General features: G+C 40.3%; 2 protein-coding genes across 2 annotated transcripts in view; one reads left to right on the top strand and one right to left on the bottom strand.

Annotated features, from left to right (window-relative positions):
• MAPK8IP2 (mitogen-activated protein kinase 8 interacting protein 2) overlaps nucleotides 1–12666 on the top strand; it is a 78686-nt gene extending 66020 nt beyond the window's left edge. Inside the window, exons 9-12 of the mRNA XM_056573016.1 lie at nucleotides 1630–1740; nucleotides 6529–6599; nucleotides 9450–9548; nucleotides 10818–12666. Coding sequence (XP_056428991.1) covers nucleotides 1630–1740; nucleotides 6529–6599; nucleotides 9450–9548; nucleotides 10818–10890 — 354 coding nt within the window. The 3' untranslated portion in view covers nucleotides 10891–12666. The remainder of the gene's footprint in view (nucleotides 1–1629; nucleotides 1741–6528; nucleotides 6600–9449; nucleotides 9549–10817) is intronic.
• SHANK3 (SH3 and multiple ankyrin repeat domains 3) overlaps nucleotides 1747–27813 on the bottom strand; it is a 502635-nt gene continuing 476568 nt past the window's right edge. Inside the window, exon 24 of the mRNA XM_056573015.1 lies at nucleotides 1747–2386. Within this exon, the coding sequence (XP_056428990.1) occupies nucleotides 2368–2386 (19 nt within the window). The 3' untranslated portion in view covers nucleotides 1747–2367. The remainder of the gene's footprint in view (nucleotides 2387–27813) is intronic.

Genomic DNA, 27813 nt, shown 5'->3' on the forward strand with positions numbered 1-27813 from the left:
TACACCATTATATCTTTGGCTGGGTTAGCTCCGGGTCAGTCCCAAACACATTCATGTATAGACTTTTCCTTATATGCAAATCGGTAGAGATCTGTCAGTCACAGCCAGCGAACCACCCCAGTGACTTGGCAGCCAATTCCCAGCCACAGTTACAACTGTGATTTCTCTGAAATTGCACAACAGTTCAGAGAGACTCATATTTCACGAGATAAGGAAGCCTGCCAGTGTTTCATGCTGCCTGAACCACTAGGTTGCTTTAAAGCACAGCCTCTAGCATTCTTAGGCAGCTACAGTATTTTACAGGCACCTTTACAGTGTATAACCAGCTCATTGTGATAATCCCTATGTAAGAAATACAACTATTGGCAATTGTAATATTAATATTGATCTAATAATATCTCCATGTAAGTTCTATGAAATGGCAGCAAAAAAAGCACATCAACAACCGAGTATATAGAGACAGTCAGCAAAGAAAGCACACCAACAACAGTACAAAGATATAAGATAAAATATGTTATACACAGAAACTATTAAACAGTATGAAGTGGAAAAGTATTGAAGAAAATCACACAGAAATAATATAAAGCAAAACAATTTAGTCACCATATACATGTTAAACCGCCAGCGATCAAGAAAATATTAGCCTAGTAACACAACCTGATAGAAAAATACACCAAAAATGAAAGTAAATGTTAAAAAGAAACATTGGAAGAGAACACCACAAGGACACAGCAACAAAAAAAGAATACCACAAAACATTAATAGTGAATACACAGTATCAGCCTGAATAACAAAATAATGATTAAAGGTGTATTTCAGTGGAAAAAAAAAAAAAAATCATATCAACTGCCTCCAGAAAGTTAAACAGATTTGTAAATTACGTCTATTAAAAAAATCTGAGTTGTTCTTTTCTGTCTGACAACAGTGCTCTCTGCTGACACCTCTGTCTGTCTCAGGAACTGTCCAGAGTAGGAGCAAATCCTCATAGCAAATCTCTAATGCTCTGGACAGTTCCTGAGACAGACAGAGGTGTCAGCAGAGAGCACTGTTTTCAAACAGAAAAGAAAAACTCAACTTCAGCAGCTGATAACTACTGGAAGGATTAAGATTTTTTTAATAGAAGTAATTTACAAATCTGTTTAACTTTCTGGAGCCAGTTGATATGAAAAAAAATAGTTTTTTTTTTAACTAGAATACCCCTTTAAGTATTGAGTAGCCAACAGTATAGCTACCAAGCCTGAACCTAGTTCCTCCAGGCCATTTTTTCTTTAGGGGTACCTTTTTCCTACCCTTCTTCAGAGAAGTCCTCAACAGGTTTCCTCTCCCCAGACATCCTTCAAAGATGCCTCTTATAGTTCCCTTTACCTATAGCTCCTCCTCCAGAGATCCCCTCCAATGACCCATGCCTGAGTATTTTATGCTGATTTTGAGATGTGATCCTCTGTACTCTTCCCAATCAGTCTAGAGATGCCACATCTCTCCATGAGTCTTACATTTATACAATGTAAATAATCGATGCAAGGTATCACTTATATATCATGACAAGTTAACCTACTGCAGTACAGTTAGTTGTGTAGCAGTTAGTTACTTATTGGTCTTCCCCTGACCTATTGCATTTTATACCACTAGATTGCAACTGCAAGAAAGCTGACAGTGCATTTACGGCCGCCTGCTAGCTGTGAACTGGAAATTTCCTTGCGTGGCATCAAACTTATTCTGAGAGGAAATGACCGACCAGAGGTAAGACAGAAAAAAGAGACTGCAAGTATTACTCTGTAAAAGTGGGTACAAGAAAAGAATTAGATGGCATCAACTAGTGAATAGCAGCAGTATTGTAAGCATTTAAAAAAGCGTTATGCTAGCAGAGAGTTATATGTTTATTTGGTTTAACGAAATTGAAGATTTTCCTGTCGTAGGTGATGGAAAATAAAGATTTTATGAAAGACAGGAGGAGAGCATTATATGCATTTCTTTCTTTACTGCAAAATTATAGCAGCAACATTAAAACGTGTGAAGAAAAAAACTTTACATTGAGAGTGTACAACCAAGTGTGCTATACATAACCATAACCAGTGAGGATGCAGCCTAGATAATATAAGGAACCGCATAATAAGCCACACCCTCTTTCTTTGACAATTTAAATAACTGAAAATAACATAAAATAGAAAAAAGAACACATAAAAGCAAACAACAGGCAGGATCGCCGAATTCAGGAACAGTCTATTCCTTCAGGAAGAATAACTCAGAAGTCCAGTATAAGGAACATAAGCAGTGTGTTGAAGAATGGTGAATTCAACGAAGGATATCAGTTGTTGAAGATCAGTAAGTAGAAATTCCATTGACAGAGGATCCAAGGATGTAACCGCCTCAGATGTATATCAGTAGGCTGTGAAAAGAAAATATATATGTGATAATAACATATATAGGAATGGGATAAAGGGAGGGAAAATGCTCGCCTCCTGTCTTTCATTAAATCTATATTTTCCATCACTTAGGATAGGAAAATCTCCAAATTTTATTTAAAGACTAGAGGCCTCACATTATATGCATGTTTAAAGCTATAATGACAACTATTAAATACATTTATAGTCAATAACATTAAAAACAATTAAATGAGATTCATAGATACATGAGACTCAGGTCTGAAGTAGAACGTCTTGAAGGTAGAGTCAGATGACCAATTAACTGCTTTAAGGAGATCTGATAAAGAGGCTTCTACTTGTATGAGCTTGGTAGAGACTGCTCCTCTAGTGGAATGTGCTCCAAATATAGAAATATCAATATTTGCAAGAGACATAACTTGTTTGACCCATCTGGCCAGAGTTGCAGAAGAGACTGGATGGTGAGGTTTGCAATATGAAATTAGCACTTGAGAAGAAGAAGAGTGTCTTAAAAGGTTAGTTTTTGATTCATAAGATTTGAGATATCTAACAACACAAAGTTTATCGTGGTGAGGGAATGAAGGATAGAAGACCTGATGTAAGCTGGTTTTAGTGCGTATATAAATGTTAAATATAACTCCCTGTGGTGAATATTGTCTGTGGGAGATATCAAGGGCTCTTATGTCTGAGACTTGTTTAATGGAAATATATCCCATAGAAAGAAAGCTACACTGAAATACAGTAGCACACCAAAAGTATGTAATATAAATATACAAATAATCTTTATTGCACAATTACATAACAGACATATGAAAAAAATCAGACACAACATTTTTTATAAAAAACAATTAAAACTGGCCCATTAGTACCAAAGCACAATTCAGAGGAGAGGCCATGAACCCCTCCCCTGGAGAAAAGCACCCATCCCTAAAGATATTATAAGATGTTATACCTGATGCACCCCAGTCTGTACATATGACCAAATGTTAAAAAGTTGATAAAGGTCAATAATGTCCTAATAACATGTCTTAATACACATCAATCAATAATACAGTATAGTGTATCAAACCATACAAAAAGTCACAGGTGCATATGGTAATAACTGTCATATGGAAATAACATATACAACCCAATACAAGGCAAGCATCCCATACTGGAGGGTATCCAAGATGATAACAATGGTGCAACAGGGACGGGGCACACGAGAACCCCACACGTTCCATTGCCTCCTGGAAACTTCCTCAGGGGTATTGTGCTTTACCTAATACATGTGCCCTTATATATGTGCCCTAATTAATACAGACATGCCTTGCAGATGGAAATATTTTCATGGCGTGCTAGCCATAGTGAGACGCTAGAGTCCCTTCCGGTCTCTGTATAAGCGTCACCTCCCAATACGCATCACGTCAGTTAGGCATATAGGACATAGTAATGAAAATAGCGTGCACCTGCACATATTGGAGTGCATAATGAAACGCACACGTCAATACGCATGCGCATCACCAAGCCAGTGGAATGCATAGATTAGTGCATGGTGAAACGCACACATCAATGTGTTTCACCATGCGCTCCACTATGCGTTCCACCGGCTTGGTGATGCGCATGCGTATTGAAGTGTGCCTTTCATTATGCGCTCCACTATGCGCAGGTGCACGTAATTTTCATTACTACGTCCTATACGCCTAACTGACATGTGATGCGTATGGGAGGTGACGCTTATACAGAGACCGGACGTGACTCTGGCGTCTCACTATGGCTAGCACACCATGAAAATATTTCCATTTGCAAGGTATGTCTGTATTAATTAGGGCATTCTTCTGCCCACTGGAAAATGGAAAAAATGTGGATTCAGACTTACCTGATGATGGTCGCAAAGGGGATGAACCTCATTGGCCTCTTGCCCTCCAGGGCTGTCCTCGGTAAGGGAAAAATGGTTGGGGGTTGAGAGATATGGACATTATTTGACAGCCTATCCTGCTAAGGGGGCCTCGATATTGGGATTTAAGCTGTGGGGCTCGGCTAGGAAAATGGGCCCGACTTTTCCCAGCTATCCCAAAAATTTTGTTAGAAAATACTTTTTTGAGTGAAGCCTGTGCTTTGTCTAATGTTAAAAACAGGCCAACATATTTCGAAATTTCTTTAATAAATTGATCCCCGAACAAAAGGCCCTCGGTTGGTGTAGAAGATTCTGTATTAGCTAAGTGACCCAACTGTGGATCTAACTTTATCAAAATTGAACGTCTCCATTCAGTGGAGAGGGCTTCATTAGCATTGCCAAAAAGGCATATAGCTCGTTGTAACCAGCCCTTAAGAGTATCTACATCACCAGGCATACCTGAAGCAGAGGCCTCTTCTGACATTTGTAAATTTTTTATTAAGGGCCCCAAAAGGTCAAGTGCTTTGTCCTGACAGGACTTAAATGATCAATCAATGCTTTTCTTTGGGTTTTTCCCGGATTTTTGTAAATATTTCACGAGTATGGGGTCTAATTCAGGTGTTATCGCTTCATTAGAAGGGAGCGTAGGCCTTGGGCATTCTGCCCTTAATTTGTTATGGGACTTTCTATCTAAGCCCTTTTTTAACCAGTGGCAATTGTATTGTTCCACCTGAGGATTTGGGATCCATTCTCCCGAGTGGGGATGCTTTATCTGAGACGGATCAAAATAGGGTAATCCTGAGCTGTCCATTAAAGAATAATCCCTATATTCAGATTCGGCAAAATTGGTGTCACTTCCCTCAGAGTCATTAGGAATGTAAGAGGGGTCATCAGAATCTGAGGATATGTAATCCTCTGCAGAGGAATCTCCAGAGCATTCCTCAAAGGAGTCCGGTTTATTACGATGTGAGGCTTTATGAACCCGTAATTCAATGCCTTCCTCATGGGTGGAGGGTGATTTGTGCGATTTTTTTTTAGCACTTGATTCATGGCTGCATGAGGGGTGCACGCCTGCATCGATTTCTTGGCTCACCTCCGTATGAGAAATTTTGGAATAACCTCAGGGTCATACTTTATTTTTATCTGTTGTTTGAACTGCTTTTCAATGTAGTGATACAGCACTGGCTCATTTACCATCTGTGACATCAGCAAAGGAAAAAAACCGCTAAACATTTTATTGAATCCAATAAATCCCTCAATGCCGTTCTGAAATGGTACATGACGGCTAAAATTAGAGCAGCTGCCTAAGAAATAGTTGTATATACACTGAATGGCCAGTTTCCTATAAGCCTTATTCTTTGTTGTGCCACCTTTTTCCTCTCCCTATACTTTTTTGCATTTTTACTGTACATTGAGAGGTGGAGACTTGACCATCACCTTAAAGGGATTTTTTTTTACTGATTAGAGCTAAATATTATTATTGTAATTTTCGTTATTTAATTTTTAATACATTATTATGGGGGCAGCCATCTTGCCTGAGCTGTGTTAAACACTATATAGAAATAGGTAGACCTCCAACAAAAAAGATGCACCTTTTTTGTTGGAGGTTTACATACACTTTTGGTGTGCATCCTTAGAACTGTGATCCATACTTGTAGGTGACCATATAGAAATATGCTTTACATCAAGCCACACATAGGCAACAATTGACAGGAGCTGTCCAATTCACATAAATGGGAAACATTTTATATATATTTTTTTTCCTTTTCTTTAAGTGCATTTTTTATATCTATGTTAGAGGACTCTTTTTTTTTACAGGTACTTACAAACAGTGAAGACAGGACAAACAATTCACAACTAATGAATGTAAAATGGACAGTGACCTAGAGGTTCACCGTGGCTTAGCTAAAATGGAACAATGCATTTATAAAGTTCTATTAATAGGAATTGTACATGAAGAAGTATTTATTGAATTTATTATTCAGTTTTAGAGAATTAACATGCACAACTTGCAGTGGCCTCCTAGCTCCTGGGCTTATAACCATTCATCTGAGCCATGGCATTTGAACAATGGCAGTCATCAGTACATAAAATACAAACTCCTTCTGCTAAAGGCCAAAGATGAATGATCCTAGGGCTATGCAATATCACCAATGCTGTAGTCAGGTTGGATACTTCTCTATCACACTACAATATATCACAGTGTCCCTGTTGGAAGTCAGGACTAACAAGACCTTATTCACACTATAGTTTGTCTTCATTGTTTTACAGGATGAACGTTGCAGTCATTTCTTCCAAATGAAAAATATTTCCTTCTGTGGCTGTCATCCACGCAACAGCTGGTAAGGAATGATCTAGTGTCTGTCCCATTGCACATTACTATGTGTCTAAATGGGCATCAGAGCTTACATTTTAATCACTTGTACAAGATGAATAGATGGGAATCAGTTACAATATAGAGTGTTTCTTCTTTTCTAAACAGAAAGGGAACCTGTTATTAGATCCCTATCACAGTTTCTCCATAAATGAGTCCGCTGCTTACTTAGTGGCTGCCTGTTACTTCCAGCATTGGAGTAATTTAAACCCCCTAGAGGTCAGAGTCAATAGAAACCAAGAAATAGATGACAGGTGCCAGTCCTGCCATGTCTCTAATTGACTGTGTTGTGGGGTGTTGATCAGTTATCATGGTAGCCAGGAGCCTTCTAAATGCTATAACAGACTGTAAATGCCATAATCCAAAAATATACCTCATTGCCAAAATTTCTGTTTTTTTAAGTGATCTCACATTCCCGAAAATATGTAAATATGTGGGGTTCCATAGACAGAAGTCTAAAACTTTGTTCCTATGTATTAATATTCACAGATTATTTGTAGATCCATAATTGCTATAAACAACTGCGGTATCTGCTAGCAATGGTGTTTTGTATTTTAGGTCTACAATAAAGCTGTGAATAGTAAAACACCAGAACAAAGTGCTGTATTTTTCTCTTTGAGGCTAGAAACATAGTTTCAGGCCATTTAAGGCTAAGTCTCCACTTGTTTTTTTTTCTTGCAAAACGCAAAGAAAAAGGCCAATTCTGCCGCATGGTGTTTTTTTGGTCAAAAACCGCTGCGGCCAGATGTTAGCTGTAAGTCAATGAGAAATCGCAAATTTCAAATTCCACTTTGCGTTTTTTCACTTTGGCGTTTTTTTAATCCTTTTGGCGTTTTTTCAAATTTTCGGCGTTTTTTTTTGCTCTTTGGCGTTTTGAAAAAAACGCTGTAGTTCCCTCAAACCGGCGTTTTTTGTCAAAATCGTGGCGTGTGACTTCAATAGAAGTCTATGGGAGTGAGAAAACGCCAAGAAAAACGCTATGTGGATTTTAACTTTGGCGTTTTTGCAGGCGGTTTTTAAACTTTTTTGGACTTTAGCGATCCAAAAAAGTGATGTAGATAGCTGTTTTTAATAAAACTTCGTAGGGTACCATTAAAAATTTTTTTTCAAAAATATACAGTAGTGAAGGAAAAAATTGTATCTAACGAAATGTATATTATTTAAAAAAAAAAAAAACAACTATTACTTTTTAAGCAGGGATCAATTTATGTGTGCGGGGAAATAAAAATGTTGCCGACAATTATAAAAATGTATTGTGTGTTTTTCACTTTTTTGCTTTATTTTTTACATTTTTTTTAGTTAGTACTACTACTCCCAGCATGGAACACACTGTATACATCGCTCGCATCCCTGCTCTGCACTATACTCCGGGCCGGCCACTCATTCATTCATCTTTTCCTCAGAGCTGTGATTGGCTGAAACCATCCAGCCAATCATAGCTCTGGGTGGGAAATATGAATTTCTGTTGACATCAGTGGCCGGAGTATAGTGCAGAGAGGCGAGCGATGTATAGACCCGCTCGCTTCTCTGCTATATTATGGACGATATATGTCTATAGTACAGGTACTATCACTCACTATCACACAGTCTGTTCCATGCTGGGAGTAGTAGTACTACATAAAAAATTTTAAAAATGTATTTAAAAAAAAGTGAAACACACACTTTATTAAAAAATAATAAAAATTGGGTTATAAAATTTAATATAAAATTTTATTATAAAATTTAATATAAAATTTAATTTAATTATAAAATTTAATTAAAAAAATTTCCATCACTGCTGCGTCCTTTTTGTTTTTTGGTACCCAAGAAATTTTGGGTACCAAAAGAAAAACGGCAAGGTGCAATTTCCACACAAATGAAAAAAACGCCGGAAAAAACGCGTTTTTTTAATCCCTAAAAACACAGTGCAAAAAAACAAGTGGAGACTTAGCTTAAGAGCCATAAAATATCCATAAAACAGCAGTTTTACAGATTAGTAGTAAAATGTCTGTTTGTAAATACATAGTAATGTACAACCATAATTTTTACAGCCATAATATTACGTTTACCTCAGCTTTTATTTAACGTCTGACATGTTGCGATCAGTGGGCATTCAGCTGCTGAGACCCCCACCAATAGGAAGAACAGAAGTGCTCATCTGGGCATTGTTTACTTTCTGCTCTTCTTCCAGGGGATGCCACAACAGACTCCAATGGGGAGATTCGTCAAGACCTGTCCTGAGGAAAAGTTGACCAGTTCCCCATAGCAACCAATCAAATTGCTTCAAAGATTTTTTTTACAGGCCATTTAAAAATGAAAGAAGCAATCTGATTGGTTACTATAGGCAACTGGTCGACTTTTTCTCTACACACGTTTTGATGAATCTCCCGTATCTCTAGTAGACTATCATGGCATCCGTACTCCATGCACTCACCGAGAAGAGTCAACCAGAAATGAAGGTGTGCTGAGCTCTGTTCCTTCATTCTAACAATCTGTGGGAGTCTCAGCAACCAGATCCCCACTGATCACAGCTTCTGATGTGCTTCTTTGAAATGTCAGAAGTTTATAAAAGTTGAGGTTCTCTTTAAGGCTACGATCACACCATTGAATTTCTGAGTGAAATTCCACACTGACAATCTAATGCAACAGAATCTCATTGCTGGCAATGGGATTCCGCTGCACAGTGCACCCTATAAAATTCTCTAAAAGAATGATCTTTCTTATTCTTTCTGCAGAATCTGCCTGGAATACTTTGCAGTCTATAGGTACAGCAATGTTTTTCCTTCTTCTTATGTTTCTTAAGTTTTCTGACTTTGTTTTTTTTTCTTGGGTCTCATAGTTATTTCGGCTTCATTACCAAACACCCCGTTTTAAATCGATTTGCTTGCCACGTCTTTGTTTCCCAAGACTCAATGCGGCGTGTAGCCGAGTGTGTGGGGTAAGTCTGTTTTTTGTAGATACAATTTAGCAATAATAAATACATTAGAAAATAGAAAAGGTGTTATAAAACTGTGCATGCTTTTGAGGATCATCTAGGAGATACTCCTTCTTGAAACCTTGGACAGGACAATCTCAAATTTCAGCCCCAGACTTAATTATTATTTATTGCATAGACAAAAATATATATTTTTTTGTCACCAAAATGCATATGTGCCACTGTGCAAAGACCAGCCCCTCTAGTCATTTTATACAGCAGATATATATGTATCTACAGCCATTTATGCCATCTTTTATACAGTTGTTTGACTGTAAACTGCTGCGGAATCTGTTGGCTTTGTATAAAAGATATTATTAGTTTTAGGTTTATTGGCCTTGATAAGCATATGATAGGGATCGACCAATTATCGGTATGGCCGATATTATCGGCCGATAATCCAGATTTTGGGCATTATCGGTATCGGCAATTACCTTGCCGATAAGCCGATAATGCCCCGCACCGCGACCACCCCCCACCGTAGTGCTGGGCGGTATACTGGTATGGATTTTTGCCCATACCGCTATACCGGTCGGGCCCCTCCCCCACCCTCCGAGTCAATAAATAAATAAATAAATAAACTTACTCCACTCCGGGCAGGCTCCGGCCTAGTACGCTGCATAGACGCCGCTACGCCGTGACATCAGGTGCGTCGCTGCGCATGGGCGTCACTGCTCAGCGGCGTCTATGCAGCGTACTAGGCCGGAGCCAGCCGGAGTGGAGACAATGACCCACGGAGAAGAAGGACAGCCCGGATCAGTTCACCCTCCACCTGGAATGCCGCCGGACACTACAGGAAGGAAGGATGGATGGCCCGGACCACCCTGACAGGTAGGGTGAGAGAAGCGGGTGGTGGCGGCGGCCTATGGCACCGCAAAAGCCACTGCAGTGCATTGATTTAAAGCGCCCGCTTTAAATCAATGTTCTGCAGCGGTGTCGAGGGGGGATAAATAGCCGATAACTTATACCGGAATATCGGTATAAGTTATCGGTATCGGCCCTAAAAAAACGATTTCGGTCGATCCCTAATATATGATATGGAAACTATGGCTCTATGGAAGTGTGGATTTGGAAGTCCTAATCTTTATTATGCTGTATCTGTGCTATAACTGTTTCTCAATCTAAGGGACTCACACACCACAACTGAATGTGAAAACCACCTCATGTACTATACAGTAGGTGACAGAGTATCTTAGCTTATGATGACTTTTATCTCTCTCTTCTCTTTCTTAGACGGGCTTTCCAGGAATTCTATCAGGAACACGTGGAATTCAGTTGTCCCACAGAAGATATTTACTTGGAGTAACCTGGGGGTTGTAGATAGTACAGTGGGAATCGGGAAGGGGGATCTGGGCATATAAACATATATACAAATTTAATGTCACCGTCACTCAGCCAGGACACAAAAAGCAGTGTGCCTGCATGAACCCTGACATCCCCCACCAGAAATCTTTAGTATGAATAATATCATTTCTATTAAACAAATTATACATTACCCCTCTCATACAAGCTGACAGCAGTTACTATTCTATAAGCCTTCTCTGTCTGCTCACTTTAACCCCTTTCCTTCAAGAGTCTTTAGAGCACCTTGAATTATCCCTGCTCTGGTTTGTAGAACATCTCAGAGTAACCCCCTCCTTGCTTCAGAGTGAAGAGCATGTTGGGTTAACTTATCCTGCTTTATACTGCAGAATGTTTCACATTAACACCTTATATGGTAGACTGCAGTGTCTCATGTTAACCCCTTCCATGCACAATGCCTGCTAATTTTTCCAGTTAACCATGTTACCTGCTGCACACTTTCTCTTAAAGATCAGCTGATTTTCTGACGATACTATCTGCCTAGCATTTCCCTGTAAACTATCTCTTCTTTGCCACTCAAAGAAGTCTCTGTGGTTATGAGCAGGCGTGTCCCTTTTATTATATATGATCTGACAAGCCTGCAGCTCACGTGTGGAATACTCTTCTTGCATTTAAGTGATGTACAGTTCTTTGCTACAGTTTGTCTACTACTGTAGTGGTCCCTTTCCTCCCGCTGACCTGTAGTTCATTGTTGAGTTTTGTTTTCTCATATCAGTGGCCTGGATACCACCATTGTCCATCTTATATAGTACCACGTGGTAACTTTTTAATGTGGCAGGTTCAGACTGCTTACTCCAGCAACAAGAAATGGGAGCTTCAAAATATCGGATCTTTAATAAAAATCCTAGTTTTGTTGCTAAGAATTGTCTAAATCAGTACTTTCTATGTTGCTGGTAGATACAATAAAGGTTTTAAAAGAAATGTTTTCTGTTACAGTATACACTGAAATAATACAGTTGTGTATGATATTTTGTGTAAATGCTGGGAGGGACGATATTCTAGTATCAGCAAGCATCCTAAAAATACCTTTCACGATCTGCAGCTCATTTCACCATCACCCCTCCTTGTACAGCGATGAACAGCTCATTACTTAAAAAATAGTACTGAAATCTGCAGATCATTCTCAGTTGTGTATATTATGCTTTTCATACCAGACCTGCAGTAAAAGGAATCAATGGCATGAAGACACAAAATGTATAGCATGAAGTCACTGTAGACATTGGGTGCAGAGATGGAACCCACATTTTACAACAAGAAGTCTCCTTGGAAAGGATGAGAAACGAGTAGTTAAGTTATATAAATGTCATATAAAAATTGGCTATAAGGATCGTGTGTTGTTATACAAGTGCTTTAACAGTATGTGAGGCATTCCTATGCATCTTGTGTGGCATAGGGAACATTTCATCATAAAAGCTAAGGTTCTGTACCATAGTGGGCTAAGACAATCCCAGTGTCTAAATGCAGTGCAGGTTTGTCTCATCCCTTTACAAGAACTTAGTAAATAGTAAACTATCTAGCAGTGGTCTTGTCAAGAAATGAAACATGTGCTGTAAGTAGTTCTCTAGTTGCTGGACTGAATTCTTCAAAACCTGCGCTGTTTTATGATTTAAGAACTTCAGCGTACAAAAAGGACACTTGGAGGGATAATGCCATTTATCTTTTTCATGTCATAGCTAATATTTTTCCTTTCAGCATTAAATAAAAAATGGAGTTGCGTCAATTCTGTGTTTTCTTTGTGTTACTTATATTGCAAAGTGTATGGATGTGCAGCAGAACTGTTAGTTGCCTACAGAGATCAGTTTTTAGCCACCTTTTTTTGATACACTAGTATTTACCTTATGTTTTTGAACTATAGTATACGTTTCATCAATGCACCTTCAGGGTTCCTTTAATAAAAAAAAACAACTAATACATCTTTACCAGGCACATGATCTTGATGTGATCCACTGACCAGAGGCGTAACTTGTAGCTTCTGAGCCCCGATACAAAATTTGCAACGGAGCCACATGTGCCAAATACTGGTCTCTTATGGGACAGATGTACTTTGGGGCCCCCTTAGGCACCAGGGTCCCTGTGCGACTGATACCTCTGCACCCCCTATAGCTACGCCCCTGCCACTGACCACTGCCCCATTCACAGACCTCAGGTTTTAAACTAGTAGTTGCAGACCACTATGTAGTGGGCACAGTTTCAGACTAGGCTACCTATGGCCACGACTAAAATTAATTAATTATTTTTTGACACAGCAGTTTTTTTTGTTTATGTTTATGTTTTAAACATAACTTCTCAATTTGTTCTGTAGATATGAAGTTTTGCGGGAAGTTTTGTGGGTTTTGCGGGACAGGTTGTACTTTTTATTAGTACAATTTTCTGGTACATAAAGTATAAGGTATTGAATGACTTTCAAAAGATTTTTTTTTAAGGAGAATTGGAAAAATCCACACTTTTTCTGGCATGCACCATGCAGTTAAAATGCTGTATTGTGTTAGTTCTGTGGGCCATGACAATTGTGTAAATAACAAATATAGACTTTTTATAATTTACTATTTTTACTAAATAATTTATAGACAGATGTATGACTGCACCTGGCATCACCATACCTCTGCATTCCTTACTTTTGTAGCATTGGTCAGACTGACATTAGTTTTGGACCTTGTGGGGTTTTCTTGTGCAACAGTGTCAAGAGTATACCAAAAATTGTGTGATTGAGGAGAAACACTGAGCAAAAGAGACGGTGTAGACAAAAACAACTTGAGAGGTCAGAGGAAGATGTCAGCAATTCAGATGAACAGGTGGTGCACAGTCAAGGAAACTCCATCCAAACACTGTACAACACTGGTGCACCAATTACCATGTCCGAACCCACAATTGTTCCTTAGCTATAACAGCAGGACTGTAAATTAGATGACCAGTTTGAGTGCTGTTGCTAGCTAACGGAAAACTCCCATGGGCAAAAGACTGCAAGCCAAAAGCACTGGAGTAACAGTGCCGAGTCTGTTCTTCTGTTTGGAAAGATCTCTGGGATATATGTTTAAATTGTACCTGAACGTATTGTGTGGTATACCTATAGACCTCCATTATCTAAAAGTTGCCAAAAAGTATGGCATTTTGGACCTTTTTCTGCCCCTGTTTGTGTACGATATTTTTGTCTGGGATAGAGAAGTTCTGCACTACTTTTTGTACTACAAACACAAACATATGTTGTTTTTTTCCCCATAGAAGTATTTTTGGTGACATATAGTGTGGTTATACAGTTTTGGAGGGGTTTTGTTTTGCTTATTTTACAGTTTTTACATAGCTTAGCAAATTAATAAAAACTAAGCACTAAAAAGTATACAGATGAAAGTCGAAAAATTTTAATATCGTGCAAAGTTTATTTATTTCAGTACTGCAACTGAAAAGGTGAAACTAATATATGAGAGAGACAAATTACATGCAAAGCAAGATAATTCAAGCCATGATTTGTCATAATTGTGATGACTATGAGGCTTACAGCTCATGAAACCCTCCCCCACCACCCCCACCCCCACCAATTACTATGATTTGGGGAGCCATGTCATCTGCTGTTGTTGGTCCACTGTGCTTCATTAAGTCCAGGGTCAACGCATCTGTCTGCCAGGAGATTTTGGAGTACTTTATGCTTTTTTTTCCTCTTAAGTGCCACTACTAAAATACAATCGATTGACTTTTCAGTTTCACCTGTATTTTTAAAATGGATGCAAACCTATACCCAAAAAACATATCCCACAAAAATGTAGGCAATATTGAGCCAAATTAGCTTTGTTTTTGCATATCCGTGTATAAAACAGGTGTGACTGTACCATAAATAGACATTAGTCTCCCAAAAATAATTTAATAAATTAAAACCCCAAACAATACATCTAAATAAATAAAAAAAACACAGACAAAAAAACTGCCTGTTGTCTCACACATAGTGCTCCCTATTCCACTCTCTCAAAAAGCCTGCTCACCATGGTCCCCTCACTCACATAGACTGCTCCCTTTCTCTACCAGGCACATACCCATGCTCTCTTTTTTCACACACAGACTGCTCACTATGGTCTCCTCTCTCTTACAGACTGCAGAACTAGACCCTCTTTTTCATGCAGACTGGTCGCCATGCACCCTCTTTCATAAAGTCTGCTCCTCATGTCCCCCTCATTTATAGACTGCTTCATAATGATGCCTTAGAGACTGCTTCCCATGTCCCCCTGAAGTAGATCTCTCCTTCAGGACCTAGTGGATCTCTGTTCCCTTCTAAAACCAATTATTATTTGATGCATGCATCGAAGTGAATAACACACTGACACGATAGTTCAGTACAGAAATTCTTCCTTCCTTTATTACAACCACAGGGGTTTATAAAGACTTCAGAATTAACATAAATCACCACCCACATTATCGATTGATTATTAGTGACGTGTGTGTTAGTCTACATATACATAGTTTTGTCATGCGCAAGTTTGACTAAACTTTGTTCTTATCCTCATATATCCAAAAGTCAGTTTGACGTGACCCTTACCTCTCTGCAAACAGTTCAATCTGTTGTGAAGATGATTTCTGTCAGGTCAGCTAATTTTGAGCAAAAAGAACTAAGATGAAAAATATGAAATTTTATACCAATTAAAATATAAATATATATATATATATATATATATATATATATATATATATATGATTATATATATATATATATATTAAATCCATTACAGTATCCCCCCCCCCTTGAAATGGCTATTTTACATTCTTTCCCTTACATGTAGTCCTATCTCATCTTCCTAAGTCTCCAACTCTTTTTCTTCTTGCTGTACGTTTGATGAGTCATGGCTATTCCATGAGCCCCCTTGCCACAGACTTTGTACATAGATTTTCAGATGCTTTCCCTTATATACACAATGATTCTGTATTCAGGAATTTCTGTACTGGAGTATATGGTCCATCATGGTATTCTTCATAGTTGAGGTTTGTGATAATAGGAGTACAGGGATGTGGAAATCCTATAGCCCGACGCCCGGGACAAGTAGTTTTGGGCTTCGGGCAGGTGAATTGTTTATAGATTTAGCCCTGTATCGGGCTAGCAGGGACAGACAGACTTCCTTCCCCCTTATTTTTCTTTAATGTCGGTGTGAGGCGCAGTCTGTACCTCACACCGGCGCTCAGAGTGTATGGAGGGGGCGGCGGCCTCCAGCTGACTGCAGAGCCCCCTTATCTCCCCTCCCGGAGGATGGAGGACGCAGCTCAGAAGACACAGCAGGGTGAGAGAAAGGATGTTGACAGCTCCGTGCACATCTCCATCCCCCGCACACAGCTCTATCCCTCCCCCTCCCCTGCTCTGTCTAGACAGGACCTAATCCACCACGGGGAGGTTGCTTGTTTTCACGGGGAAAACACAGAGCAGGGGGGTGAGGGGGAGGACGGAAATCTCACCTCACACCGGCCAGGACTACAGCTCTGATGTCCACTCATGGCGGCTCAGGTGAGGAGGCAGAGAATGCAGACGGCAGCGGCAGGAAGGGTGGTTGTATATGTATGGTGTGAGTGTATGTGTGATGTGTGTATGTAATGTATGATGGGGGGGCAGCGGCAGGTGTATGTATGATGTGTGCATATGGTGTATATCAGTGTTTCCCAACCAGGGTGCCTCCAGCCCTGGGCATGCTGGGAGTTGTAGTTTTGCAACAGCTGGAGACACCCTGGTTGGGAAACACTGGTGGATATGTATGGTGTGAGTGTATGTGTGTATGATGTCTATGTGTGATGTGTATGTAATGTATGATGTGTGTATAATGTCTAAGTGTGATGTGTATGTATGTGATGTATGATGTGGGGTGGGCAGCGGCAGGTGTATGTATGGTGTGAGTGTATGTGTGTATGTAATGTATGATGTGGGGGGGCAGTGGCGGGTGTGTGTATGATATGTGTATGCATGAATGTTTTGTATAGGAGCGGACTGTCACGTCGGTCATTAGGGCAGTTGGGCCATCTAATTTTATTTATTTTTAGTAGCACCCGCACTAAATTACACCCCCAGAATCCTGCCCCCTTCATACTCACCTGCCAACCAAGAGCCCCACAGATGCAGACAAACACGCCCGAACCAAAACTACAACTCCCAGCATGTTGGACCATAACCTAAACTGTAGAACTATAAAGTGCAACATGCTGGGAGTTGTAGTTTTGGTTCGGGTCAGCTGCAGAGCTATAGGCTGCATCAGGGCATGCTGGGTGTTGTAGTTACTAACTGCAATTCCCAGTATTCCTTGACACATCCTATGGCTCTGCAGCTGACACAAACCAAAACTACAACTCCCAGCATGTTATATAATAACCTTAACTGTAATACTATACAGTGCAACATGCTGCAACACCCACACAACCATAGACTGTATCAGGGCATGCTGGGAGTTGTAGTTATCTACTAACTAAATGCAACTTCCAGCATTTTCTGACACAAAATGCAGCACATAAACTGGAGAAGCAGAACCCCCCCCAGTAACACATAAGTTCCTATTGAGACTGAAAAATAGTGATTTAAATATTTTAAAAAGTGCGTATATATATGTGAATAAGCCCCTTTCCTAATAAAAGTTTCCAATTTTCTTTAAATAAAAATAATGTACAAAAATAAACATAAGTGGTATCACTGCATGTGGAAATGTCCAGACTATTAAAATATGATGTTAATTAAACCGTACGGTGAACGGTGTAAATGTAAATAATAGTCCAGAATTGCTCATTTTTGGTCACTTCATATTAGAAATTTTTTATAAGGTGATCAAAAAGTTATATCTAGACTTTTCTGGGCTTGTCTCGGGCGTAAGAGGATCTAGCTACAGCTCTCCGGCCGCTAATATCCTGGCATGCTGCGATCACCTATTAAACCATTAGATCACCGCTGTCAGCAGTGTCTAAAGGAATCTTATATCCATCCCTGGTGGTCTAGTGGGGGGATCAGACTATTTTGGTTGAAATTATTTTATCTACCAGGACAAGTAGAATTTCTTGAGGGACAAGTAGATTGTGTTCCGCTTTAGTCCCTTGGACAAGTAGTTTTTTTTTAAAATTTCCACACCCCTGGGAGTAGCATTGTCCATCGCTTTCTCACACATCTTGAGACATGGCAGCACACATCAGATGATAAATGCAAGGATGATAAGAATTGTTAGAACTGTTGTTCCTATTTGAATCAACATCTTTTGCTAACCCTCATTCCGTTAAAATATTGGTCCCAGGGGTCTGACACTCCAGAATTTCTTTTAAGTTCCATTGAAAGCTTTCTAACTTTTTTATGGCTATGGTTACCTTGCCGTTGGGTCCTGTGTTATCTTGGATGTATGTACAACAGGTATCCCCAAGCATTTTACATACCCCTCCTTCCTCGGCTAAGATCATATCTAAGGCCATCCTATTTTGAAACGTCATAGTAGATGTGGCACTAAGCTGTTCAGTCTGTGCTTTGAAGGCTTCTATATATATATAGATATAATTAATCCAGTCTACATTCTTATTTATGGTGACTAGGGATAGTTGGAAAGATTCAAATCCTGCTTTTACTTAGTCTGTAGCCTTAAACTGATCTGGGACATGGGGGTCAAGGCTCCCTTTAGGGACTTCTCGCCTGTTTCTATTGGGAGTTTCTTGTTCTGCTATTGGTTCATTATGAAAGATATGCACAGGCATAATGACTTTAGTCAATGTGCATTCTCCAGTACAGTTTCCTTCTAACCAGGTTCTAAGCTTCATATCTCCACACAACCAATAAATATCACCTAGAGACTGGACTTGGCATTGTTGTTTGTCTTTATCTATAACTCATTGAGGAACAGTAACCACCAGTAAAGTTTCCCATGAATCTACCTTGGTTACCTGGGATAGAATAGCAAGTATAGTTCCCAGGTAAATGGTGATACCTTCTCCTGGTCTAGGGGTTTTGTTGATTATAGGATATTCCTTCTTCCACCGTTCACAATTTGTGTGGTTTGTGGAGCTATTGGTATATAGGCTGAGGAAGCATTCCTCTGATTACTCTGGGATATATAATGGGACTGTACCTATATGAGGCCTGGCGCTTCCACAAACATAACAGTTAGTTCTATTACTCTTCACTGCTGTATACCTCATCCACTCGAGCCAAAGTTAACATCTGAATATCCTGTTTCTATGGCCATGTGTCTACGAAAGTGGTATTTGCTATAGCTACCATTTTCTTGTAGGACTGGACATGTTATTCTATAGAATGGATTAGGGGTGCATTAGGGTCTCTCCATTCCACTGAGCTATAAATATCCTTAATTTCAAACCTTTCCATTGACCTTGGTTAGTCCCTCCTAACCACCAATCAAGGACATAAGTCCCTGCATCACTGGGGACTGGATTCTGAATGGTTAGTGTTAGCCACATACCAAGCCCAACTTCATGCGATCTAACAAAGGTCTAACTTCCTTGTCCTTGTTGTCTGTAGCTGTGGACTATTCAGGTTTGTAACTCCATGGGGGCCCAGAATTCCAGGCCGCTGTGGACCAGGACTTACAATCTTCTCCCCATGGGCCACCAGTGACACACATATCCCTCCCCATATCCTTCACGATACCACTTCCATTGATTGTCTCCCCTTGAGCAAGTTAACATTGCACATGCATCAAAAACATATGTGGCTACAGTGGTATTTACTGAATTAAACCAGAACCATATTTGTCCCTTTTTTTTTTATAGTTATGGCTATCTCTCGGCCGCCTAGTGCCATTGATACTAGAAAAAGGATATGTATGATCTTCATGATTGGGTTGGACTGGTTCCTTCGTCTTATGGTGTTGGCACCTTCTTGCAGTGGGAAGAGTGGATCCAGGTGTTCTTCCTTTCCACCTTAACTGAAGTGGAAGTGGTCAGCCGAACTTGGAATGGACCATCAAATCTGGGCTCAAGAAGATTCTTTCTCACAGATTCTTTCTCAGTTTTTCACTAGTACCCAATCACCAGGCAATAGCTTGTGAGTCCCAGGAACTGCTTCAGGATCTGGAATAGAAGAAAACACTCGGGCATGTATTTTAGTCAACTCTCTTGATAATGCGGCCACATAATTAGTTAGTGCATCAGACTGTACTTGTAACTGCTGATGATAGTAACACCCTAATCTTGGGATATTGCCAAACAAAATCTCATAGGGGGATAGGGAATGCACTCCTCTAGGGGTGTATCTGATGCTATAGAGGGCAATGGGTAGACTATCAGGCCAAGGTAGACCAGTTTCTTGGGACACTTTCAACATTCGGGTTTTAAGGGTGCCATTCATTTTTTTTCAACCTTTCCACTGCTCTGGGGGTGATAGGTAGTATGAAAGGATAAAGTGACTCCTAGGGCAGATCAGATTTCTTTTGTCACTGTAGCTGTGAAAGCAGGTCCTTGGTCACTTTCTATGACTTCAGGTACTCTATACCGGCATACTATTTCATTGAGGAGTTTCTTGGCCGTGGTTCTGGCTGTCATATTGGTAGTTGGGTAGGCTTCCGGCCACCCTGAGAACATGTCCACCACCACAAGGCATTTGTGTGTGGTCAATCTGTATCCTTTGAAACGGGAACTGTGATCTGGCCAAGTGTTTCTGGGGTGTTTTCTCTATACGGCCTGGGTTGCACTTTGCACAAATAGTACAGGGCTTGCAGTAGTTGTCTGTTAGTGGTGTAATTCCTGGTGCTGTGTAGTACTTTTGAATTAGGGCATTCATGAGAGCTTTTGACAAGTGGGCAGCTCCATGTGCCCACTGCACCACTGCTGGGTACATACTTCATGGTGAGCAGGGCTTTCTGTTATTTTCAAATAGGTCATTCCTATTCAACACAGCTCCTTTCTGTTTCCATATGTCCTTTTCACAGGACATGTTGGGGTGTCCTCCACTCTGCTTTTCACTTCCTATGACTTTCTGGCTTCTTGCTTGGCTGCAGAGTCTGCTATGTAGTTGCCCTTTTCTTCCCTAGCGTTTAGTCGTCTATGGGCCTTCACTTTCAGAACTGCCACTTGAGTTAGGAGTTGTAATGCATCCATCAGATCCTTGATGGCCATGCTGTGTTTTACTGGTGTTCTTGCTGCTGTCAGGAAGCCTCAGGTTTTCCACAGTAATCCAAAATTATGGGTGGCACCAAAGGCATAAGTGGAATCGGTGTATATATTCGCTGTTTGGCCTTCTGCCGATTTGCATGCCATGATGAGGGCCTGAAGTTCAGCTTCCTGTGTAGAGAAAGTAGGAGGTAGGGTCTCCACCTTTAGGACTGTATCTTCCGTTGTGACAGCATATCCTGTATAGTATTTCCCATGCTCATCTGCAAATCTCGAGCCATCCACAAAGATGGTGAGGTCTGGATTGGGCAATGGAGTCTCACTTACAGATGGCAAGTCTGTTGTTTCCATCTTCATCAAAACAATCATGGGAGTGGTTACCCTGATCCTCTTCACCTTGATCCTCTTCATCACCTACATTTCCCCCCTCAGGATGTGGAAGCAGGGTGGAGAGGGTTAAGAACATTGCATCTTTGAAAGGTGACATTGTCAGGTATCAAGAGTGAGCACTGTAGTCTGAGATGTCTTGGTATGGAGAGATGTTTTTGTTGAGTCTAGTTAAGAATTGCAGAGACGTCATGAGGAGCCAGAAGAATGAGATCATGTTGGTCTAGGAGTGCCTTTGCAGCAAAGACAGCTCTAAGGCATGACAGGCCTCCTCTGGCCACAGCATTGAGTCTGCGAGAGTAATATCCAATAGGTCTTGTCCTGCTGCCATGAGATTGGGCTAGGACACCAGTGGCATATCCCTGTCATTCCGAGACAAAGGCAGAAAAAAAAAAAAAAATGCGATACGCGCCCCTGGTGAAGTATGTCACAGTGGTATAACAGAGGTAGATGGAAAACCACTTACCGAGTAGGGTTGCGCTCAGACACCTATGAAGATATCTAGAATATGGTTGGGAACCTGCAGCCTCGGCTCGTCCAGTGTTAGCTTTGCTAGTTCAGTGGGAAGACAATTCAGGAAAATAAACAAGCTGGGTGCTGGTTCACCAAAATAGGGATTTGGACACACAGTTACAAATCCAAAAGTTTTTTTTATTGCACTAAAACAGCGTGTTTCTGGTCCTAACAGGACCCTTCCTCAGGTAAGGTGCTTAAAGGTAACAAACAATTGAGACAAGGAAATACCCTTGCAGTGTCACATCAATTAGGGTATTCTCAGACAATTCAGGGTTTTTGTTAATACAGTAAAAGCATCAAACATATATCAATTTGCATTAAAACAGGTAATATCGTTAAAACATATCAGTAAAACTTTAAAAGCACATTGATTTAACTTTATAATCGGACCAGTGTATTCATCCTAGTAAGTGTTATGCGTGACTTCTATTGTAACTATAGCATTGGTATACGCCTGGAAGTAACGCATCTTGCGCTGTTGGCATAAGGGCTGTCATGCCAGGGAGATGGGACGGGGATCGCTGATGTGCGATCTCTAATGCTTGCTGTGTATTAGTTACGGCACTACATAGCCGTAGCGCAGCTAGTGATGGGCGGGGTTATCCAGATACATGGGATAGATCCTCTGGTGCTGCACTCGCTGGTCAGAGCGATATGCAGCAGCGGCGTAGCTAGAGGGGGACGGGATTACCAAAATCAACAGTGGCTGATGAATGACATGGAGAGGAGATGGGACGATTCTGTGAGTACGGTCGCCACGGCCACTTTGGAAGCGATTGTCAGGGAAAGAATGAAGCGGTATCTGGTAGTAGCGTAGTATAAAGGCGGCAGGGCCAGCTTTAAAGTCCGGTTTAATAGTTTCCTTACATATTCCTTACATATATGCACCATTTCCAATGTTATAGGCACAACAACAGTATCCTAAACACATTTAGGACTACAAAGTTAATTTGACAGTATTCACACACACAGACAACAGATATCCATGGAGCTGAAAATGTAAAGATTTATTATGACATTTATTTTGATATTTCTAGTATGGGTGGCAGTACTGATATTTATGGTATCACTACCTGTTAGGGTAGGATATATTATGTGTTTCATATGGAGGGGTTGTTATAGAATTGTATAGGATTAGTGCCAGAGATGTCCATTTCTTACAAGTTAGTGGCCTGATATATGGTTATGGATAATGCATTTATTATTATCCATAGAGGGCTCCATAGACCTTATATGAACAGTAGTGTCAAAGGAGAGGAGTGTTGTATTGGATTTGAAATGATTATTTGTTTGTTAGTTTACTTGGTATTGTCCCTTTTTATATAGATGTTATCGGGAGGAGCTGACGGAAACATAAATTTAGACCAGGATGGTTTCTGAGATTTCATTCATACTGAGTGGTTGCAGAGAATTGCACTTGTAGATCCAGAAGACTTCCAGTTTCTTTAGGACCTCAAAACGATATGACTTGTTCTCCGGGATGGTGTCTTTTGGGGTGACAGTGAAAGGTTTCGTAATCCCCTGGTGGGCTTGGCTGCAGTGCCTCGACAGGCTGTGTAGGAGAAAATAGGTTTTAATATTGAATCAATGTTTATTGATTCTGCATCTGAGTTTTTGGGTGGTCCTACCTATATACTGTAGACCACAGCAGCACTGTATGAGATAGATTATTTGGCTGGATTCACATGTAAGATGATATTTTATCTCGAAGGTTTCTCCTGTGACTTGGGATTGAAACGACTGTCGCCCATGTTCAATCTCTTTGCAACATAGGCAGCGATTCCTTCCAACTTGTAGCTCCCCGGTTCTCTGCAGTCTTTCGGTTTCAGTTGTTGTCGCCTGAGTTAATTGGGGGCCAATAGGTTTTTCAAGGATGGTGCTCTTCTGAAGGTAACCATAGGATGTATTGGGATTATTTCTTTCAGAAAGTTGTCATTTTCCAAGATATACCAGTGCCTTTTCAATATATTCTTGATGGCTTGCGATGATGAGATTTTTTGTAGATACAGGTCGATGAAGTGGGACAGATTGCTGGTGGGAGAGTTGGTGCATGCTATAATATGTCTAACGGGTGGTTTGGTTAGTGATTTATGAATTTTTGGTAGGTAGTAAAAATACGGATGGTTACAGTGATTGGTGGTGAGAAATTGGAATTCTTGTTTGTTTAAAATGTGGTCCTGGTGAGTTTGTTTGAAGGAGGTCTCTAATTCTCCAATAATTTTTTGAAGGGATCCAAATGAACTAGAATTCCATATCAGACAGTATTCTTTTTTCTTCTTCATGGTATTGTTGGTAGCACAAAATTACCAGCCCTCCTCCTTTGTCCGCTGGACGAAAAACAAGTTCTGGATTTTTTTTTTAGTTTTCTCAGGGCTTGTTTTTCTTGTTTGCTTAGATTAGTTTTATTTTTGTTATTTGTGGTAGTGGTTAGACTTTTTAATTAGCGGGATATAATTTCGTGGAGTGCAATGAAAGGCCCTTGTGAATGTACAGGGTAAAAAGTAGATGGGGCTTTCACTGGCTGATGGACAATATAGGTATTGACTGATGGTACATTCTCTTCTTCTTTTCTTTTTTTTTTTGCTGTCTTTGGATTGATAATTTCAATTACTGGCACCTCCTTCTGGGTTCAAATTATGTGGACCAAAGTGATTCTTGGGTCCTTTATTATATCCTTTGGTGGTGTTGTCCCCGGTGGAGTTTCTCGGGGTCTCATCTCCCGGTGGTCTATGGTATTTATTACTTTTATTAGTCTTGGGTTTTCCAGACACATAGGGGGAGATTTATCAAAGTTGTCTATGTCCCGCATCAATATAGACCAAACTACAGAGGGTTAGGCTGGTCTATTGTGTGCCTAATTTATCAAAAGGCGCACGGCTCTTGATAAATTCTGTGCACAGATTTCGGGATCTATGCTTTAGACTCTATTTAAACCTGCTGCAGCATGGTCTGACATTTCAGCATACTTTCGGCCAATGCAACTTGTCGATGAAAAGTTGCTTTTGATAAATTCAGCACCAGTGCATTTTTCCATCTAAAATAGACTAGAATGCATCATGTTCTAAAAATCCTCTAAAGCAAAAGTCGCAGAAAAGTTACACATATTTAGACTGCGACTTTCTGTGCAACAAATTTAGACAGGGAAAAAACAGTCTAAATCCTTTGATAAATCTCCCCCATAGTCTCTGGACATAGGGGTTGCAGTGTTCTAGGACCCTAAGGCTAGAATTCCACTGAGATTTTTGCCCTGCATTTTTTTAGGCTTAAAAACGCCAGAAAAACTGCCACTGTTTTTCCCTGCGTTTTTACCTTTGTGTGGAATTTGCCTTTTTTGGCCCCTTTGGTGTATTTTTTCCAAATTTGTTGGGGTCAAAGAAAAAAAAAAAAAAAGGATGCAGTAGGAATGGAAAAAAAATGTATTTAACATCATTTATATTTTTATAACAAAATTTTTATTAATTTTTAATAAAGTGTGTGTTTCACTTTTTTCTTTCTATTTTTTTTTTAGGTAGTACTACTACTCCCAGCATGGATCAGACTGTTCCATGATGGGAGTAGTAGTACCTCTACTATTAGACAGATCGCCCGGTGTGTTACTCCTGACACCCGATCCGATCGTCCATAATATAGCAGAGATGCAGAGCGGCTCTATACAGCGCTTGCATCTTTGCTCTGTACTCCGGCCAGTGATATGAATAGAACATCGCTCATTCATATTGGCCGGATGGTTGCAGCCAATCACCCCTCTCAGAGGGAAATATGATTGAGTGATGTTCTATTCACATCACTGAGATTTATCCCCCAGCCCCTGCAGTCTATACATCCCCAGCCTGTACACTTTGTCATCCTCCTGTTCCGTTCAGTAAACACAGGCAGAGCAGGTGGAGGGGAGATGAGGGAGCCATGTACATCCTCGCTCCCTTGCTCTGTCTTCTTTCTCCCATGCAGACCTGCGTCCTCCAAAGGCAGAGCAGGGAGAGGGGAGATGAGGGGGGCATGTACCTCCTCTCTCCCTCTGCTATACCTTCTCTCTGCCCTCCCCCCAGCTCTAGCTTCGGAGAGCTGAGGGGAGGAATGGAGGCAAGTCTTCACGGGGCGCAAATTTCCATCTCACACTGGCCGGAGTATAGTGCAGAGATGCGGAGTGCAGGAGAAAGCCGCTCCGCATCTCTGCAATAGAAAGGACGATCACAGCGGATGTCAGAAGTGATACCCACTGTGATCTGTCCTTTAACTGCAGGTACTACTGCTCCCAACATAGAGCACACTCTGCTCCATGCTGGGAGTTGTAGTACCTGCATTAGTAGACAGATCGCAGCGAGTGTCACTCCTGACATATATATACATCTATGATTGTCGGCTACATTTTATTGCCCTGCCCGCCCACATAAATTGATCCCTGTTTAAAAATGAATAAATTTCATTATAAAAAAGATACATTTCGTAAAATACATTTTTTCCATCACTACTGTATCTTCTTTATTATTATTTTTTAATGTTAACCTACAAAATTTGAATAAAAAAAGGTATCTCCATCACTTTTTTGGATCGCTAGTTAAAGTTAAAACTGACATGGCGTTTTTCTTGGCGTTTTTGCTCTCCCATAGACTTCTATGAGGGTAAAAAACACCAAACTAGGTTTTGTTGGGAGTTTTGAAAAACCAGCCTCTGAGCCCAAAATTGCTGAAAAACACCAAAAGGATTAAAAAAAAAAAAAAAAAAAAAAACACCAAACTGAAAAACACCAAGTGGATCTGGCATTTTGCAGTTTACTACTGACTTGCAGCTAACATCTGGATGTGGCATTTTTTCGCTGAAAGAACGCCGTGCAGGAAAATTGGCATTTTTGCTAATAAATCCTCAGTGGATTTCCAGCCTAAATGTTCTCTCCATTTACAGGGATTCCCTTTTAAATAATCAGCCCTATCCCTCTTGAGTTTCTGTACTTTTTTTTATCAATGATATCTGTACTGAAAGAAAAGGAAACACCCCTGAGGAGAGTACCAGGACACATGTAATCACTGTGGATAAATCAATCCCCATGCGCTGGTACCCTTCCTTAATTCAGTCATAAGAGGCCCTCCAGAGAACATTCCCGTTGAAAGGAACCGGAACAGAAAGATTTTTAGGGGTTGCCTCCAAGAAGACTGATCCTCCTATAGCCCCAATATTCGGAACGCAGAAAACCCTACTGAAAACCCAAAAAGAAAAAAGAACAAGAGGAAAAAGAGGAAGACTATCACACCAATAGGAGCACCAGAAAAAACTACACAAACGGAGTCTATTAAGATATTCAATCTCTCACAAAACCATCTGAATCCTTATGAATTATCCCTCTTAAAAAAGGGATTATCATTGTGCCCTACTAACCAGTCAGACCAGTTCCAACTATTTTTGGATCTACACCGGTTCACCCGCAAAATAACTCTGAAAAGAAACTTCAATATATCATCCAAAGGAGGACAGAAAGAAGAAGAGAATGTGCCATCAGCCAATACTAATATTATCCACCAGCCAGTGAAAGCCTCATCTACTTTTTACCCTGTACATTCACAAGGGCCTTTCATTAGTGCATTCCATAAAATGATATCCCGCAAATTAAAAAGTCTAACCACTACCACAAATAACAAAAAAAAAAGAAAACAACCTACGCAAACAAGAAAAACAAGCCCTGAGAAAACTCCAAAAAAATCCAGAACTTGTGTTTCGTCCAGCGGACAAAGGAGGAGGGCTGGTAATTTTGAGCTACCAACAATACTATGAAGAAGCACAAAGAATACTGTCTGATATGGAATTCTATCAGAGAGTTCATCTGGATCCCTTCAAAAAAATTATTTCAGAATTAGAGACCTTCTTCAAACGAGCTCACCAGGACCACATTCCAGTTTCTCACCACCAATCACTATAACCCTCC

This window comes from Hyla sarda, chromosome 4, assembly GCF_029499605.1.
Source record: "Hyla sarda isolate aHylSar1 chromosome 4, aHylSar1.hap1, whole genome shotgun sequence".
NCBI classification, from domain to species: domain Eukaryota; kingdom Metazoa; phylum Chordata; class Amphibia; order Anura; family Hylidae; genus Hyla; species Hyla sarda.